General features: G+C 34.9%; 1 protein-coding gene across 3 annotated transcripts in view; it reads left to right on the forward strand.

Moving 5' to 3' along the window:
• The window catches only part of CADPS2 (calcium dependent secretion activator 2), a 321925-nt gene that overhangs the window by 245387 nt on the left and 58262 nt on the right, over positions 1 to 18276 (forward strand). For all 3 annotated transcript variants that reach the window (XM_062583255.1, XM_062583235.1, XM_062583246.1), the window contains 2 exons: positions 9556 to 9659; positions 13520 to 13676. In XM_062583255.1, the coding sequence (XP_062439239.1) occupies positions 9556 to 9659; positions 13520 to 13676 (261 nt within the window). The remainder of the gene's footprint in view (positions 1 to 9555; positions 9660 to 13519; positions 13677 to 18276) is intronic.

The following is an 18276-nucleotide window of genomic DNA, read 5'->3' on the forward strand; positions in this document are numbered from 1 at the left end:
TATTAATTCCCAGAAATTAATGCTTTTCCCCATATAACATTGTTTAAAATCAAAATAGGTGAGGAGTAATGGACTTCTTGCACTCTGCTAGTGCTGCCAGCATTGCCTCCAAAAAGTAATAGACCCTTATATGTGAAAACATTTTTCAGCACTAGGGCGTTACCTTCCTATGGAGTAAAACAGGGGCTGGGCTAAGGATTAAAGTGGTAAGTGTCTGAGAAGTAAACAGGGAAGTGTCTGTCATAGATGTTCTTTTCTGAGGCAATGGACAGATTGTGAAGATCTTAATTATTAGGTAATTGTCTTTTAATTGATTATTTTTAAAAGTGTGCTGCAACTGAATGTACTGGGTTTCTTCTGTCAATCATATTTAATAAAAAAAAGAATAAGTTAGAATAAAATCAAAGCAAATAGTTGCTGTGTAGTGTACAGTTGCTCAAAGACAGATCACAGTTGTGATTCCAATATTTATTTCTATCAGACAGACTGCCAGAGGCTGAATAACTGTTAACTCCGTACAGCAGAGGGTCAGGAGCAGCTCAACATTTGCTTTTTTTAAAAGGACGTTGATCGTTTACATACTCATTACTTACAAGTTTCTAAAGGAAGGGTAGTATGTAAATGCCCTCAAGGCTCAGAAGGATCTATCCGACTTAAAAAGAAGAACACTACAAACATTATTGAAATTGAGAAGGCAAGTGCAGAGAGTCATTGTACCTGGAGAGGACTTGATTAAAGCTCTCCATGCATGTTCATTTCGCTGAACAAACAAAAATGACTGAGCACAGCTAGTAACACCTTGATGGTCTCTGTTTGTTGTGCAACTAAATGGAAATAGAGGAATACAAGCAAATATCCCTGCTGTCAGTTTTGGAGCAGAGATCTGGAAAAGAGCCCTTGGGTTGCTAGATCCACTTGTCTGCTTTTCCGAGTATCTCATCCTGCTACCTCTTTGGTAAACTTACCCACAGCGCCCTGCACAGCTGAGCTAAGTCATCCTGTGTTAGTTCCACTGCAATTCCCTTTTTCTGCCCACACTTACCACACACTTCGCTCATGTAAAAGCTGGTTCAAGTTCTGCTTGCTCTGTAGGTTATGAGTCACCTTAAACATAATTTGGTACCTATTTGTTAGCACACTAACCTGTATGTTATGTAACTCCCTCCTTCACCAGCATTTCATCATTTCAATTCGCTCCTAGCCTTATGATGTATCTTTATTTTCTTATGCAACCTATTTTTTAGCAAGATTTTATTATCCCCTTTCAGAGTCTTAGTCTCCTCTTCTCTTCCCTTTTATCATCTTAAGATATCACCATTATCTGTTAAAGGTTATGCTCAGCCTTCTCAAACATTGGTGGCTAGAACTGTACAAAGTCACCTCCATGACATGCCACCTTGCAGTAGCATTAATAGTTCCCAGTCTATACTGGAAATACTTTATCTAATACACTCAAGGAATGCTTGTCTTTTCATGTCTGTATTGTATTTGTGCCTCACAGCTGTTCTGTGAAAAGTTAATCCAACCCAATATTCATAGCTTTGATTTTTCCAGATGATGAGTTCCAAGTTTTATAGCAAATGTTTATTGCTGTTTATTTGCCAGATGCATTGCCCTCCAATTTAAAACATTAAATTCATTTCATTTTTGTTTCCTATTCTTCAGGATTATCTCATTCTTCTGCTACTGTTTTCTGATCCTGCTGACTACTACCAATGTTTTACAACATTGTCATCAAATGATGACACTCCTAATACTTATTCTGAGGTTATTGATGAGAATACTAAAGAAGCTCTACCCTAAGAGGAATCCCTGAGAAACTGCACAGGAAACCTTTCTCTGCCCTGAGTCTTTTTCAGCACTATCCTTTGTCTTTCTCTTGGGACAGCTTCTTTATCAAACACATAGTTTCTTTTTTAATCCTCATTTTCTTCAGCTTAGTTTTCCCATGGGGCACAGTATGAAATGCTTTAGTAAGGTGAGATGAGATCTGCTAGTAAGGATACATGAGATCCACTGAATTTCTTTTCTAAGGAAATATCCTATTAAAAAGGCTGCTGGGCAAGTCTATTGCAACTTATGTTTACAAATCTATGTTACACTTTTTTTCTCTTTTCTGTTCATATTATGACTTCAATTAGTCATTTCTTCAAAATCTATTTTAAAGTTTATAGTTGACAGCTTTTCCCTCACACTTTCCTTCTCTTTACCTGCAAACAATAAATTTGCTATTCTTGACACTTTGTTAAATTCCTAAAATTTAGACTCTTATAATTATTAGATTTATTAAAAATATCTGCTATGCAATCTGCACTTTCAAATGCCAATTTCCCCATAATTCTAGGATGTCAATTATTCATTAATGGAGCTCTTCACTTTGTCTTGCTTTTTGCATCAGAGTTTTGTCCCACAGGAAGAAGTGCTGCAAACTTTTCCCTTTTGAAGAGAAATTAGAAGTACCAGAAAGGAAGAAAATACAGAGTGATAGCATCCGTGTTGTCAAAACCAGTGTACATAGAATCATAAATTAGGTTCCATTGATCACTAATTTAAAATTGAGGTTTTTGAATTCTGTCTTCTGCTTTTATCTTTTTTCTGTCTTCTGCTTTTGTCTTTTCATGTTTCAAAATTTTCTGCAGCTTCAGAAGATCCAATAAATTCCTTTTTGAAAAATAATTTGTGTGATTGTCCCATGAAGTTATATCCATTGAAACTATAAAAAATTGAAAAAAAATGGCAACATTGTAGTATGATCCACTTTATAAAAAGAGATAGGTTATAAGAAGATCTCTCTAAGTTTCCACAAATCCCATAATCTCTCCTTACATGGGAGATAATGGTAAATAACTTTTTAAAAATTTTTTCCCACTAGAATTGAAAATCCTATTTAATTTTTAAAAGGTAATTATAGGAAGCCTGATTTCAACTTCACAAAGCTAAATTTCATTATTCCTATAAGGATAGACTTTTTTTAATCAGAAAAAAAACAAAAAAAAAACAAAAAAAAAAAACAAAAAAAAAACCCATGTCCTCCCAGATGCCCACTCCTTACTTTTTCATTGCAGAAATTAATTCTATGAGAATTTACATGGAAATCCACCACAGTCAAATCTAAATTATATGTGAGTGGATTATCCCAGTTGTGGATTAACTCTGAAGAGTCAGCTCAGGTCTAGTGAATATATTAGCTCTAGTTTATTGACATTTGTACTGCTTTTGGTACAAGTCTAGAAGCTGTATTGCTGGTTTTGCATGTCACAAAGTACAAGTTATTGGGCTCTACTGGACCAGAGCTGGCTTGAAACAGCTCAAATTATGATACATCTGTATTCTCAAATTATATTATAGCCTGTTTTAGTCCAAGGGCTCCCCAGCCATCCATGCTGCATGAATGTGAATCCACTGCCAGGCTTCAGTTCAGAGTGAACCAGTTAGATGCCTTGGCAAGAAACCCAGTAAAGAGTAAAGGATGGTTCATTCAGGCTCCATGTGCCACAATCAGATTTTGAAAGAACTGTGTAAGATTTATGGCCCTCTGCACAATATCCCAGCAGGCAAAGTTGCATCAGAAACTCTGAAGCTTCTTCAGGCTGTGCCCTACTGTGTGGGTAGTGTGACCCATAAGGAGCTTGGCAGCCAGCAGTCATCGCTTCATTTGCCTTCCTGAGGGTCTGATCTTGGCACATGCACAGAGAGGAATTCATTGACGGTCAGACATCTCCATTTGTAGACAGCTTGCACTTTCTCCAGGCTTGAATGCTAGGAAGAACTCATGGTAGCGCAACAGCTCTGTGCTGCCAGTGGCCAGTGCAACAGTACAGAAGAAAATTTTTAGAAAAACACAAATTGTTATACATAGAGTCAAAATGCAAACAGATGTTCTGTTGCAATTTGGCACAAGATGAACTGGAGTGAATGTTAAACTGCAAGATCACCATAGACGTCTCCAGCCCTATCGGGATCTGGAGATACCATAGGCCCATTGGGGCTGCAAATTTGGGGTCGCTTTCAGCTTTCTTGGCCACAGACCGAAGCAGTGATGGAAGGGAGGAGCTGTTTTCAAATGTTACATGACTACCTACCATTTTCTCAGCATCCCTGCCTGTGAGACCATCTGGCATGGTGAAGGTCTGTCTCTGATGAGTGTCTTGGTCTGGATATGTTTGTTTGAATGAGAGGAGGAAGGGTGAAATACTGGATAGGGAAAACCAGTAAGCAATATTTGCTGTGCAACAGTGGGAAGCCTATGGCAGGCTGGAGGCAGGTCACCTCCCCGCTGCATACTACTCATGCCTGAGGAGAAGGATGGCCTCTTTAATCAGTGGGTTCCTGGGACTAGCCATTGGGTAGAGGGTACAACTACTAGTGTGCCTTTTCCCTATCCCCATTTCTGCATGTTACTGATCTCACGTCAAAGTGGTGCTGCATATCCTGGGAAGACATATTATTTCCTCACTCACTTCCTTCCCCACCCTCAAAAGATACAGCTCAGCCGTTAGGGCTGGGTGTGTGCCATGAGCCGTACTTAGCTTGAAGGCTAAGTAGGAACACTTGGAAATACAAAACAAAGCTGTACTGGAGTTTCATAAAGCATATGATATACTACTGTATAACAGTGCTTTAAAAACCAATTGCACTGTGCAACATCAGTAAATTAGGTTTGAAAAGAATTAAGAATGGGTTAATTGAGAGACCTCAGAAAGCAGGCATCAATCAGTAATTGCCATTAAATCAGCAGATTTCTAGAGGGGATTTTCAGGGAATTGTATTATACCCAATGCTATCTCACATTTCCATCATCAGCTGGGAGTCGATACAAAAATCTTCTTAAAGATGACCAGAGAATGCATTTCTTTCTGTGGAAAGAAATGATGATAGTAAAGCAGTTGGAGTGATCTAGGTTGCTTGGTAACATCAACTCTTTCAAGCTTGATATGTTTTATTATAACAAATGCAAAGTTGAACACTGTAAAGTAATAATACTACTATAAAAAAGGAAGCCAGGATATGCTTACAAAATATCCAGTTATACCTGGGAGGCATTTGTTTTGAAATGAATTTGGGGTAAAAGCAGAGCAGCAGATGATCAAAAGCTCCTAGAGTGTTGTAACTGAACAGGGCAGTGTGAGTAGAGAGATGGTGAAAGCATCCTGGCATAGGTAATTACTTGAGTGTTAGGTCATACTGTAGTTGATGTTTTAAAAAAAAAAGTTTGAAAATGGATAGATTTAAGAGCTTATATATATATATATATATATATATATATATATATATATATATATATATTTCATGGCAAGAGAAAGCAGATGACTGGATAAAGCACGTAGTTGAAAACTTCAATTGGTTTAGCTCCTTAAAGGTAATTGAGAAGTGACTTATTTCAGAGTGCAGAATATCTTTCCAGATGAAAAATAAACAGGAAATGAAGTGTTCCTCCCTTGGCAAAGAAAGATATAGCAAGACCAAATTGCTAGAAGCTAAAACAAAGCAAATGCTAATTAGAAATTAAACATACACGTGTGATGCACTTAACAGTGATGGTGCTTGCATGTTGGTGGGGACAAAATGAATTTTACATTTATCTTCAATTCAGTGATAAACTCTTTTCTGGAAAGCAAGACTGATGCAGCTGATCTTAATATTAAGAGGGAACAGGGAGAAATAGTGTGACCTGTGAAACACAGGAGGTCATACTAGGTGGTCTGACTGTCCCTTCTGGCCTAAAACTCCCTTGGTCCATGAAGCAGTCACCTTTTCATTTCAGTGGCTTTTTAGTCAGTTAACTTAGCTCAGTTAACAACATTTCCTTGGTACCTGTGTGACTCATCGATAATGCATACTTGAGAAAGCAACCATTATTTACAAAGCCTGTCTTGCCTTTTTTATTTAGGCAGAATGGGAAACTGAGAACAGATGATTGATAGCTTTTTATATTTATTTGCTAAAAGATGTCAAGCAGCTTATTTACTGACTCAAATGCTGCAGCAACTTGTTAGTTTGAGCACTGTAAACACATCTTAACAACCTTTAGTAATTGTGGGCAGAAAGACTTTGAACATAATGAAAAGTGACAACACTGATTTCCATTCCTATAATCTTTTTTAACAGTGCTTATAAAGACAGGCACAGTATTTCCTTCAGATGTTGTGGGTACCAAAGCTTCCAGCTAACAGTTTATCAGTACGCATATTTCAAATGTACCACTTACTTGGTAGAAAAAAAAGTTAATATTTAGCTTTTTTCCTCTTGCATGACTATATGGCCCCTGTTTATACACCCCTGTAACTGATGGGTACCTTCAATAAACATAGTTGGTAAATTTTGGAAAAAGAAAGATCATTAGTTATATAGAGAGAAAGCTCACGGGTATGCTAACTTACAGGGGCAAAAAGAATTTGCTTTAAATGAAGCTTAAGCTTCAGAGAAACATGGAACATCCAAATGAAATTGCATGTATTTATGTATTCCTCAAATGAGGGAGCGACAACAAAGTTAGTGTGACTTGTTGAAGGAGCCAGAAGGATTCCAGTTATTTGCTGCATTTTCTAATCAGTAACCTGGTAGAAAAATAATTTTTTTTTAAATAGTATTGAAAGCTATATGAAGCATCAAGAATAACTTACATGTTTTCAGTGAATAGTAGCATGGGGAATTTCATGGAAATGTGAGACTAGAAATCACTGAGTCCTATCTCTACCACATTTAATCATTTTTAAGCCATTTAGAAACTTGCCGCACTCATCTTTACAGGAAACTTACTTATGTTTAGAAATTAGTACGTAGAGGAGGAAAAGGACAAGAAACCTAAGTCCTATAATAAAGGGAATCCTTGCAATTTATGATCTAAGTAACTTATTCCTGAGTGATTTATTTTTATACCAGTATTGACCTGACCATAAAGATTGTCCATTCCTGCTTACTCTTGCAATGCCATTTCTGTTTTAAATTGTCACTTCAACACAGATGACCAGAACTATATGAGGTTTCTCAAGTATCTTATTCAATGGAATTAATACTTCCCTGAGACCAAGTTTCTCTTCCTCATGACCTCATCACAGTGGTGGTTCTGTATAATCTTACAGTCAACTAGTAAATCTGTGGTCTTTATCCGGCTCTCGCTACAAATAATGATGTCTGTTGATACCCATTCTTAGGCTATATCTTGAACTTTTTCCAGGCATAGAGTAAGTGAGCTTATTTTCAGGTTTCACTGCTACAAAATGAGAATTAGAAGTCAGAATAATAAATAGAATTACTTTTCATTAATTTAGAAGAGCCCTTGTAGAATTTAATTTTTGAAAAGATTATGGCTTATTCAAAGTTCATTAGGAATTAATACGATTATGAATGCAATTATTTTTTTTACCTTCTTATTACCAAGATCTACAAAAAGCAGGCTGAATTTGTAATAAAATGAGTTGTTTATGCTGAAAACAGATGTTCCAGTCATATTCCCTATTAATATCATCGGTTTCTTCCTAAGATTCATTAGTATAAATGGATACCTCCTAGCTCTATGAATAGTGTTTACTGTGTGTTCAGGAAGAGGAAGACACTGACAACCAGAGGAAACACCAGTTTCAATAAGGGGTAAATGTAGAAAGCACTAAGTCTGAATCCAATAGTAGTCGTTATACTATAACCTAAATAGGAGGAGTGGGGCAAATCCTTTCTATCCTCCATTAACCCTAGACATCAATATAGTTGTGCTTATATTCACACAAAATTTTCTAAAATATCAAATTTGCAAATTCAGTACAGTATAGATAATCATGATTCTGACATGGCGAGTGTCGTTTTGTGTCCTAGTATGTGTTTTGTGTTTAGTCCATGTTCGTACGGTAACTCTTCCTTTGATTAGATTATGTTCTTAGCAATCATATTGCTTGGATATGTTGGATATGTCTGGTTATGTGGTGTGTTTCAAGGAACTTTGAAAATCTCTTTGCTTTGAAAATTGGTTGCTTCAGTAACGAATTTGTCTGCTTTGTTTTTTTGCATGAAGATAATGCATTTTCATTGTCACCTTTTGGTATTTGTTTACTGGAGTTCTAATGCAATGTTCCTTCAAAAATTGCATTAAAGTCGTATTTTTTTTTTCAAGCTACTGTGCATCGGTGTGTTAGTCTTAAAGAACTGGACAATGTCAACTGCTTTAAGTTGTTTGAAAAGTTGTTTTGACTTGCCAGAAATGTTAAGTGTTTAACATTTGTGTTTAAAAATATTTAGTCTATGCAGTTTGATATTTTTGCTAACACCAAGAAGATTACATAAGTTTTTAAATTAATCCTGTAATGTTCTATGTCATGATGAATGTATCAAATGGGAAGGAAATATCAGCAGAGTTTTCTGCATATGATGTGCATTCTTGTAATTCACTATTCACGTAATCTACCAATATGCACAGAAAAAGAGGAGACGCTCCTTCTGAGGTTGACACTCACTTTGTACTATCAGCTTTAGAAGTCCTCTGCAAACTGTTAAATCTGTTACCCAAACTTAAAATAAAAATACTTTATATGGGGTTATATTGAACCATATATGCACATCATTTCCATCCCAGAGTTTAGACTGTGGGACAAAAACCTCGTTAAATGGACAAGTTCATATAGCTATACTGATGTTATTCCAAGTGATAAAAATAACATAATTAGACAAATATATTTAATTTTCTGATTAAAATTTGTGTGGAAAAAAATTCAGGTATTCTCTGCTCTTTCCCATGACAACTCCTGGGATATAGTCCTATATATATTTCTTAATTTAAAACGAAACTGAGTTTAATTGCCCTGTAAGAGTTTTAGTTACATTTATTTTACCTTTGTTGTTTGCCCTCTTTTGAAGTCCATTCTATAGAATGACTGATCCTCAATTCATTTGTGCCTGCTTTCTTTTATGTGGAGTTTTTAGTACATTTGTGTCAATTTTGCTATAACATCTTTATTTCATAATGCTGCTTTTCACTATGTGCTGAAAAGAACCATTACATTCAATCTTACTATTGAAGAGCAGGGAGAGGGGTAAGGAAATCAGTTATTTGAACAACTATTGTATCTCTTCTTATTTTATATCCACCTAAAATTTCAGGTCTTATTTGGATAAAACGTGTTTGGAATTGTAAACTGCTGCAAAATGCATGAATCTTGCTGATGTAGTGACTCATCTAGTGAGAATGGCATTGTATTGAATGTACAATAATAAAAAAAGTCTCTAGTGTCTGCTGTCTTTGTGTCTCTGACCTTGAAGAGAATAAGAACTTGCTTGTTGCAGAAGTTGAGCATCTAATACATTGATGCACCTGTTAGTTCTCACATATTAAATTGGAAAATGTTTATAGTGATCAGTGATTCTTTTGTGATTTAAAAATTTTCTGTTTCTAGTGATCTAGGCATCCAGCTACATTTATGTGTATTGTATGATTGTCCTTAGCAGGTGGAATTGTTTATACAGAAAATTATAACTTTGTCCTGTTCCCATTCCTTTCTCACATCATTTTCTCGTACTAATTTTGAGTTTATTTCTCTTTAACACAATTTTGTATGCTATGTCACACAGAGACCATGAACCAGGCAACACCTGCTAGAAAACTGGAAGAGGTTCTTCACCTGGCAGAACTCTGCATCGAAGTATTGCAGCAAAATGAAGAACATCATTCAGAGGTGAGGCTGTAACTGCATTTGCCATAGAGAATGGTTTGTTCTTATGTTTTTTTCCTCCCCTGATGTGAAGCAATTCTGTCAAGAAACATTTTAGCTTTACTTTCTGACATATGTTTAAGGCAGTTCACATTTACAGAGGAATAAAAGACTTGAAGCTTATGAAAAGTGAAGTGAAATAAAACTGTACTTGAATTCACTTGAATGAACCGTAGGTTTAGAAATGAAAATTGAAGAGCATAAAATACAGAAGGGATCTCTGTGCTGGAGGTGGTGAAATGGTATGGAAAACATTCATAACCTTATACTGTTATTCCTTCTAATTTTTCACTTCTCGTTCAAAGTAGGAACAAAACATACCTGAATGTTAGTTTCCAATGTATGGATCTTGAGTTTAACATAAAAATGATGGATAAAATAATCACATTCACATTACTTTCCCTTTAATTGGGAAAGTACTGCTTTTAAACTTGCAGTTTTTAAAATGTCATTATAAAGTAGAATGGATAAAATAGAGCAATTTCAAGTTTCTTACTCTCAAGTCTTTTGCTTTGTGATACAGAAACCATAATATTTAGAATATTTAGAATTATAGCACTTTTAATAGCAAGGTATTAGAAAAATAAACTTGACCAGGTACATGTGATTATATAAATTATTAACATTTACTTAATAAATGTAGTTTTCTAAGGTTCAGGAGATTGTTTTTAAAATGTTCACCAAAAAAATCAATAAATATTTTTGAGGAAAATATGCAAAGGGATAAACATGATTTAGTATATATAGTTATAAATATGATCATTCAAAACATCTGGTTTTATATCACACTATAGAATCTAGTTTTTAGCTTACATCTGCCATGTGTGAACTTGTTATAGATATTTTATCTTATACTGAAGAAACAGCTGTTTCCATGATTTGAAATGAATTCCCTTGAGGTCCCATTCTACACTACTGTTGCCACTGTGTTACTCTGTAATGACGACTTAATAAAATGTATATATAGTTTTTCTTTGTCTTTTGAGAAACTACATTAATGTAAGACTATTTGGCTTCTCTGGTAAAAATATAGAGAAAACTGATCAAATGATACTGTATGGTAAACATCATGTTCATAGATTACTTTCTGCACTACTTATTTGCAGCCACAGATATGATATATTTCAGAAGGGTAAATATATTTTGTTTATTTCAAGGAAAATCAATTCAGTAAGAATTTCCAACCTAAGACAGTCTGAAAAGACTAATGTTAAAATGATTTCCCCCTTCTATGATTCATGTAATAAATGTTCAATTTTAATGAAATTTATAAAACATGCAGACTTTTGATATTGAAATATATATGTGAAAAAAAATCATACAGATTATACGTTCTCCTACTCAAAACTGAAGATTAATTGTGGTGAGTTTACATCATGATTTATTAAATGTTCAGTGTTTTATCCTTGAAGAAAAGGATCATTAGTCTCTAAAATAGTAACATCACATTTTTAATACTAGTTTTTTTCTTTTTTTTTAATTTATTACACTTCCAAATTTCTGGAATTCCCACAGGGAAGAGAGGTATGTGATTCATGATCAACTAAACATTATTTTTCAGTATTTATAGCATGGAACTGTGCATTCAATATGCGGCATAAATTGTTCTGATGATTTCTAGTTTTGTATTGCCACGTTTGTGTGTCTTTCGATAATCTAAGAACTTCAGTCTTTCTTTAATCAGGTCAATGTTTTTATTGTCTTAAAATGTATGTCACCAACTGCTAATTGCCTTTAGCCTGTTTTCATATACTCCATAATGACTGACCAACAATCTTTAGCTGTTGTATTTGTTTTTCCATTCTGTTTACTTGCTGCCCTCAGCAGTGGTGGGTAATTCTTGAGAAGGTGAAAAGAATTTTTGTCTAGATTCAAAATGTCATTTGGGAAGGGGAAGAAGATGGAAAGAGAATGTGCTTGTTTTCTCACCTTTTTTTTGCCCTTTTCTTTTTCTTTTTCTTTTTTTTTTTTTTTTTTTTTCTTTTTTTTTTGCTTTTTTTGTTTGTTTTGAGTTTTTGGTAATATTTTCTGAAAAGAGTTTTGTTTGCCTAGAAGGGACACCTGCCATTGCCTGTATACATTTCTTTTCTTCTTTCTTTATTTCTTTGCAGTTAGTTATTTTCTAGGGTAAGAAGGTTAATGAGCTCCCATTTAAATGGGATTTACTAATGAGAAACTTCTTCCAGACTGATGGAAAAGACTCCATTTCAAACTCTTGCCTAAATTTTTGAAGCCTCATCTGTCCTTTTCACTGTGATGCCAATCAGCATCCTTAAGTCCTAACATTGCAATGCACCAAGTGCCTTTCAGTAATAGCAGAGGATGCTCAGCATTTCTTTAAAAGCTCTCTCTAATTCATCGTTTCTCCTTTTAAGCTGCAGTCATTTGCCCTGTATTAAAAAGAATTGTAGGCAGTTATCAGAAAGTCCAGGATACAAGAACACGTTTGTGGTCCAGTTTTCAAAAGTGTTCTCTTCTTCAATGCCTTTCAGATCTGGGTACGTAATTCTGCATACCTAGGTCCTGCTTTTCAGAAACGCACATGAAGATTTGAATGACTTTAGTTGAAGTTGTGGGAACTCAGCACTTGTACAGATCAGGTTATATGTCCCATGTTGGTAACTCAAAAATTGAGATATTCAGAAGCAGGGGGCTATTTTGAAAGCAAAGGCCTCATTTCCTACCTAGTATGTTTGAGTGTTTCTCACTATCAGGTATTTTCATTAACTCTGAACAAAACAGTCTCAGTAGCGTGTAATATTAATCTTCTTTCCTGGGTTCACTTCACCTTCATCTTTAACTCCAAGATCTTATAGCTCTCTGATCCAATATTCAACTTCAATCCCTACCCTTCAAAGCCCAGATTTAAATCTCAATAAGGTACAAAAGGTAGATGAAGCAACCTTTAATGCAGAGCTGTCTTTGACATATTGATTTTGCACAAATTTCTTCTTTTGAACTATGATAAACTAAGCAGTTTTAACTGAAGAAAACTGTATATTCTAACATGCTATTAAGTTACAGGAAATCAATGTAGATATTAGTGAATATCTAAAGATCTATTTATAACATTTGAAGAAGGAAAACTGGATGCCTTCATTATGAGACGTCTACATCTTTAAAGCAAAATAAAGAATTGAAAAAAAGATCCCCATTTTTTCTTTTTCTTTTTTTTTTAAACAGAGTTAAAGTAATAATATTTCACATTAAAACTATCCCTTCTGATTAACAAATGGGAGCAAAATTCTTATGAAAAATGTATTTTAAAAATAAATTAATCTGATTACTGATAGCATTAGAATTGAATGAAATCAAAAGAAGAATAGGGCAGGTTTAGCTCAGTTGGTTAGAGCATGGTGCTGCTAATTCCCCAGTTGTGGGTTCAATCCCCATATGGGCTACGCTGAGGATTGGACTAGATGATCTCCAGAGGGTCCCCTCCAACCTTACTATTCTATGATTTTTGATGAATGAGACCTGCTTTCTTTCTTTTCTTTGCTGTATAGCAAAAAGAGTTGTAGGGTTTTATACACCTTTTAGAAAGGAACTCTTAGCAAATCTTTTGGTGAGAGAGGTTGTTTCGTTTTTAGTTTTATATTTTTGTTCCAGTGATATCACCTTTCCCAAAATAATTTTTTATGTGATTTCTTACATCTTCAAGGCAAGGTTTTATAAAATATTTTCATATTTTTGCCTTGGCCTGTTGATCCCCTTTATTGAGGCAAGACCTGAAGTGGTATATCCAAATGTGTTTTGCTATAGATACAATGCATCTCCTTGCTTTATGACTTACATTTAATAATTCTGTTTTGGCATGTTTGTAGGCATTTGCTTGGTGGCCAGAGTTATTGGCTGAGCATGCTGAGAAGTTTTTGTCTCTTTATTCTGTTGATATGGATTCGGCACTTGAGGCACAGCCACAGGACTCCTGGGACAGCTTCCCACTTTTCCAACTGCTGAATAACTCACTCAGAAATGACAGTAAGATCTTAAGGTTTTTGCTTATTGGGGGTATAGGATTTTTCACTATCTCCACACCTTAAAAACATGTTTTTAATGATTATAATTCCCAAATAAAGGTGGCACTGCCCATGTTTATGATATATATACATATATATACATATATATAAATACTGGTGTTCCATTTCTTGGAAATTAAGCAGTTTCTCTATATGTATGCTTGCACTATTTAATTCTTTATTTTGGCATAACCCTTAACCATTCACAGATTTTAAAGCAATGCATACAAGCAGCACAATTTGTTTTTAAAATTTCATGTTTGACTTATAATGCTAAGATAAAATTGTAGTTACAAATCTCTTCTAAACTTTCAGACCAGTTATTATGTTCATAAAGGTACTGTAGGCTTAATGTTAATGGGGTAAGATACGCACAACTAATCAGAGTGCTGCTTTTACTTGGTGTATTATGTTATTATTGTTGTATTGGGATCAGAATTTAAGGTATCATCTGTGTTATTTGCTTTTATTTTTCTTCAGAGAGCTAATTTTCTTTTTATAATAGTCACCTTTTAAAATGTTTTGTGTGAAAGTGATTTTAATTAAGGAAACTCTCAATGAAACCCAACAAAATGGAATAGATATTATTTAAAGAAAAACATTAGATTGCACTTTATTTTAAAGGTAGATAATTTTTTCTATACTTTAAGGCATCATAAAGACAAAATTATATTTGTGTCATATTTTAACTCCTTATTTATATTCTGTAAGTAAAAGAATGAGAGAATGACCTGTCGTTTATTTAATTATTTGGAGAGGCAAATGCTGTCCTTATTGCATGGTTCAGGTTATTCCAAGCTTTGATTTTCTTATAATAAAATCTTCCTATGAACAACAGATCATTTTTAACTCTTCCTGCAAAACTCATTTCACTTCTGTGGAAATTCAATAGCTATTAAGAATTTTATCTCCCTGTATGGAAACTGTATGACTGAAAGAATGGAAATAGTATTCAAGAGCTTTCTTTCAAGGTTACACGTATTGCAACTTATATTATTTATCATTGCATTATTGTTACCTTCAGCTGCAAGTGTTTATCAAAACATATAGGTCATCTCAGTATAGTACGTATTAGACATAGCACCGTATCATGAAAAGGAGCAACTAGCAAAAGTACAGTTCACTGTAACGCCGTAGATGACTAATTTTGTGGAGAGAAAAGGGCAAATGGATAGGGCCACTAATTAATATTGGACATGATTGTAGAGAGTCATTGTTTCTGCACTCACTGGATGTAATCTGGGGCAGAGCAAAACAACATTAACGTCGAGTATTAGGAGTTTCATGAATGTTTAATTGTTTCCTTACCCTGACATTTGGCAGCACAGGAAATGCCATATTTCTGATCATTTCTTTTCTCACATGGATTCTTAGTGACAGAAAATATATTTATTAGTGTTCCCCTTAGTTTAAGATATTAAAGATTGCTTATTCTGCATCCTTTGTTGGACAAACAGCAGCTACACAAACATATTAAAATTGCCATGCCAGTGGTAATTTAAACTTGATTTGAATGGCTTCTCAGAGGCCAGATCTCATAAAAGAGTTAGTTAGGCTCCTTCAAGCTAGGCTCTGCATTGCCTTAAATAGTTGGCTGATCTGGATTTGAAAACCTGGAGTCTATAGTCAGGTCATGGGTGAAAATTAGGCAATTTTTTAAAATAATAATAATAATAATCACATTTCCCAAGCAAGGGAGAGGCTAGAGTTAGCTATTAGGAAATGCTAACCCAAGGCAACTGTGTCTGGACTGTAGCCCTATTCTCATAAGGAGAGGAACTTCAAGAAAGAACCTGTATCTGTTCCTCAGAGCTTCCCCACTCCCAGACTCCCTGCTGAGTGCCTTCATTGCAAAGCTGCAGATCCACGTCTCCTCCGCTGACATTACGACTCTTGCCATGTTTGTTGCACCTTCATTTAACTTCACTGTTCAGTATAGGATGCCATAGGACTCAATCTGGGATGCCATTCTCCCCATAAGCTATACTGCTTGAGTAAAATGTGGTTTGAGAGGCAAGAAATTTTTCTAAACAGTGGCTTTAAATCTATCTAGAATGAGGAATAAATTAAAGCCAATCCTTGGAAATTTCAGTAACCTTACTTTGCTATAAGTGCATGCTACCATTTCCGTTGGCTTCAGCTGCATTTTGAAATGAAAAGAGTGATTTCTCTTTCTACATGGCTAATCCTGACAGTCCACTGAGCCCCTCAAGCCTATCTAGTTTTTGGATAATTATTATGCTTCCAGCTGAAATTATACACCCAATGGTGCATAATTACTAGATACTCATAGAATGCAAAGGTCAAAGAGGGAGATACCCAGAGAAGCTGACTGTTTTCCTGGGCCATTGACTCTGTGGGTCGTAGACTATGGATCTGATAGTTGCTCTGGATCTAGATTTGAGCAACTAAGACCTGCTCATTATTGGAAGCTGCTGCACCTTCTGGGTCCCGTTGTGCCTGGTTATCTTTAGTAAGTGTACTGAAGCCACTGATAGGAATTGTACCTGCAACGGACTGCTGCATGATATGTAACCATCTCAGTGTGTCTGGTGGCTGTCTTACCATCTTACATTTTCTATTTAGGAGACACTTCTCTAAATCTGATGTTAAATGCAGCTGAAAAAAATTATTTAGTTTCTGAAAGCTATGGAGGTATTTTGCAATAGTCTTCAAGAAGGATTTATAACATGAGTTTTAACTGCTTTGTTGTAATGTTTGTGTTCCTTTCTCCATTGATTCCAAACTAATAGAGGTAATAGAAACAAGGGCTATCCTTAAATGCAAAGAGATTACTGGTAGGCTGCAGATTATTTTTTCTTTCCTTAAAAGATTAAATGGATAATGATGATAAATGATTAAATGAGCCTTAGGAAAGATATTTTACAAAAACTCAGGGAAATGTTTTTTCGTGTCAAAGCAATTACTAGCAAGATTCTAAAATGTTAACTGAAGGAAGAGAAATGACTGCTGTATGAAATGTCACACCTGTATACCAATTTCAGTAATTCCCCAATGGTAATAGATATAGTAAATGACAGTTTCTGGGGAGTGAAAACCATCTGGAAAACTACACAGATTTTCCACCCCCTTTCCAGAACTGTTGGAAAGCAACCCTCGAAATTAGTCACCTTTTAATCGGTGGATATGTTAGCAAGTGGCAAGTGACCATTCTACCAAGAACTGATTCCCAAGTGAATCATACCACAGTGCTTATTCTTTAATTAACAGCCTTTTCATGTGGCAAGTACATTAAAACCATTAGAAAACGCTCCCCATGCTTATATAATCAATTTTACAATCTTCCTAAGTGAAATAAATAATTCTGGCTTTACTCTAAGTGAAAACCTTTTCCTGAAAACTATCACCTTCGTAAAGATAGATTTAGAAAAAATGTAAAAGGAAAAAAACTGGAATGTGGTCTCATGAGGATAAAAAGGCTAGTGTTAATAATTAACAAGGAGAGTGAAGTGGAGTAAATTAGCCATAATAGAGCCCACAGTGACTGGCAAAGTCACCTCTCATTATCAAAAAACTCATTAGGAAATGAAGAGGTGGAAATCCCACTGGGTTATTCTCACTCTCCAGCTATATCAGAGATTACTTTTCAGATTTCTTTCAAATGAAGAACTGTTAGGTCACCATATTGCATATTAGGTTAATCTTCAGTGAAATTTGGAGGAGTGACACCTGCGTGTTATTCTATCTCAAGAGCTGTAAATGAGCTCTAAATCTTAGAAGCAGGAGTCAGTTTTCATGTAAACCTGACAGGAGTGAACTCCTTACAATAAAGAAACAATCTTGCGTTTAAAGCATTAAAGCAAACTTTCATGTAAGATTACTTTTATAAATATGTCAATAAAGTATAGTATTAAAAATAATGAGAATGCTGTCTTTGCTTCTGAAATAACACCAAATATGTTTTATTTTATATAGAATGCACAGCACTGTAAAAGATTCAAACAAAATACCTCAAAGCTAATAGTAATTTAACAATGAGGGAAAAAATGCATTTTCAGATACAGTATATAATTTTTCATGATGTAAAAGAGGTGATTTTTTTTTTTTTTTTTTTTTTTTTTTTTTTTTTTGCCTGGCTTGGGAAAAACACATACGTACAATTTTGCTAAAGGCCAGGAGCGTTCTCTCACCTGATACCAAGAGCACCTCTTCTGCAGCTCGTGCTGCGCAGAGCCTCCTGCCCGTCGGATTTCAAATCCTGGCTGAATCCTCATTTTTCCTTCCAAGGACTCTCTTTTGACTTACTTTAAACTTTGCCATCTTTTATGACCTTATTTCACAAAATTTAAGTCTGTTCTGAGTACGTCAGTGATTCTCTTCTGTTATTTTAAGTCAAAGTTGAAGCACTGTTTTAAAATAGTGGCATATTCCTCCTATCCTATGAAATATTTCAGCTCCTCTGATGAGAGCTAACAAATAGCAACATGTGATACAAACATTCAGCATTTTTTGTGGAAATAGATAATACGTTAGAGATAAATTGGTTGTGATTTTTCAAACTGTAAAGGTTTGAAAAAAATACTGTAGCTGCTGTTATATTT

The sequence above is a fragment of the Rhea pennata genome, chromosome 1, assembly GCF_028389875.1.
Source record: "Rhea pennata isolate bPtePen1 chromosome 1, bPtePen1.pri, whole genome shotgun sequence".
Classification (NCBI taxonomy): Eukaryota; Metazoa; Chordata; class Aves; order Rheiformes; family Rheidae; genus Rhea; species Rhea pennata.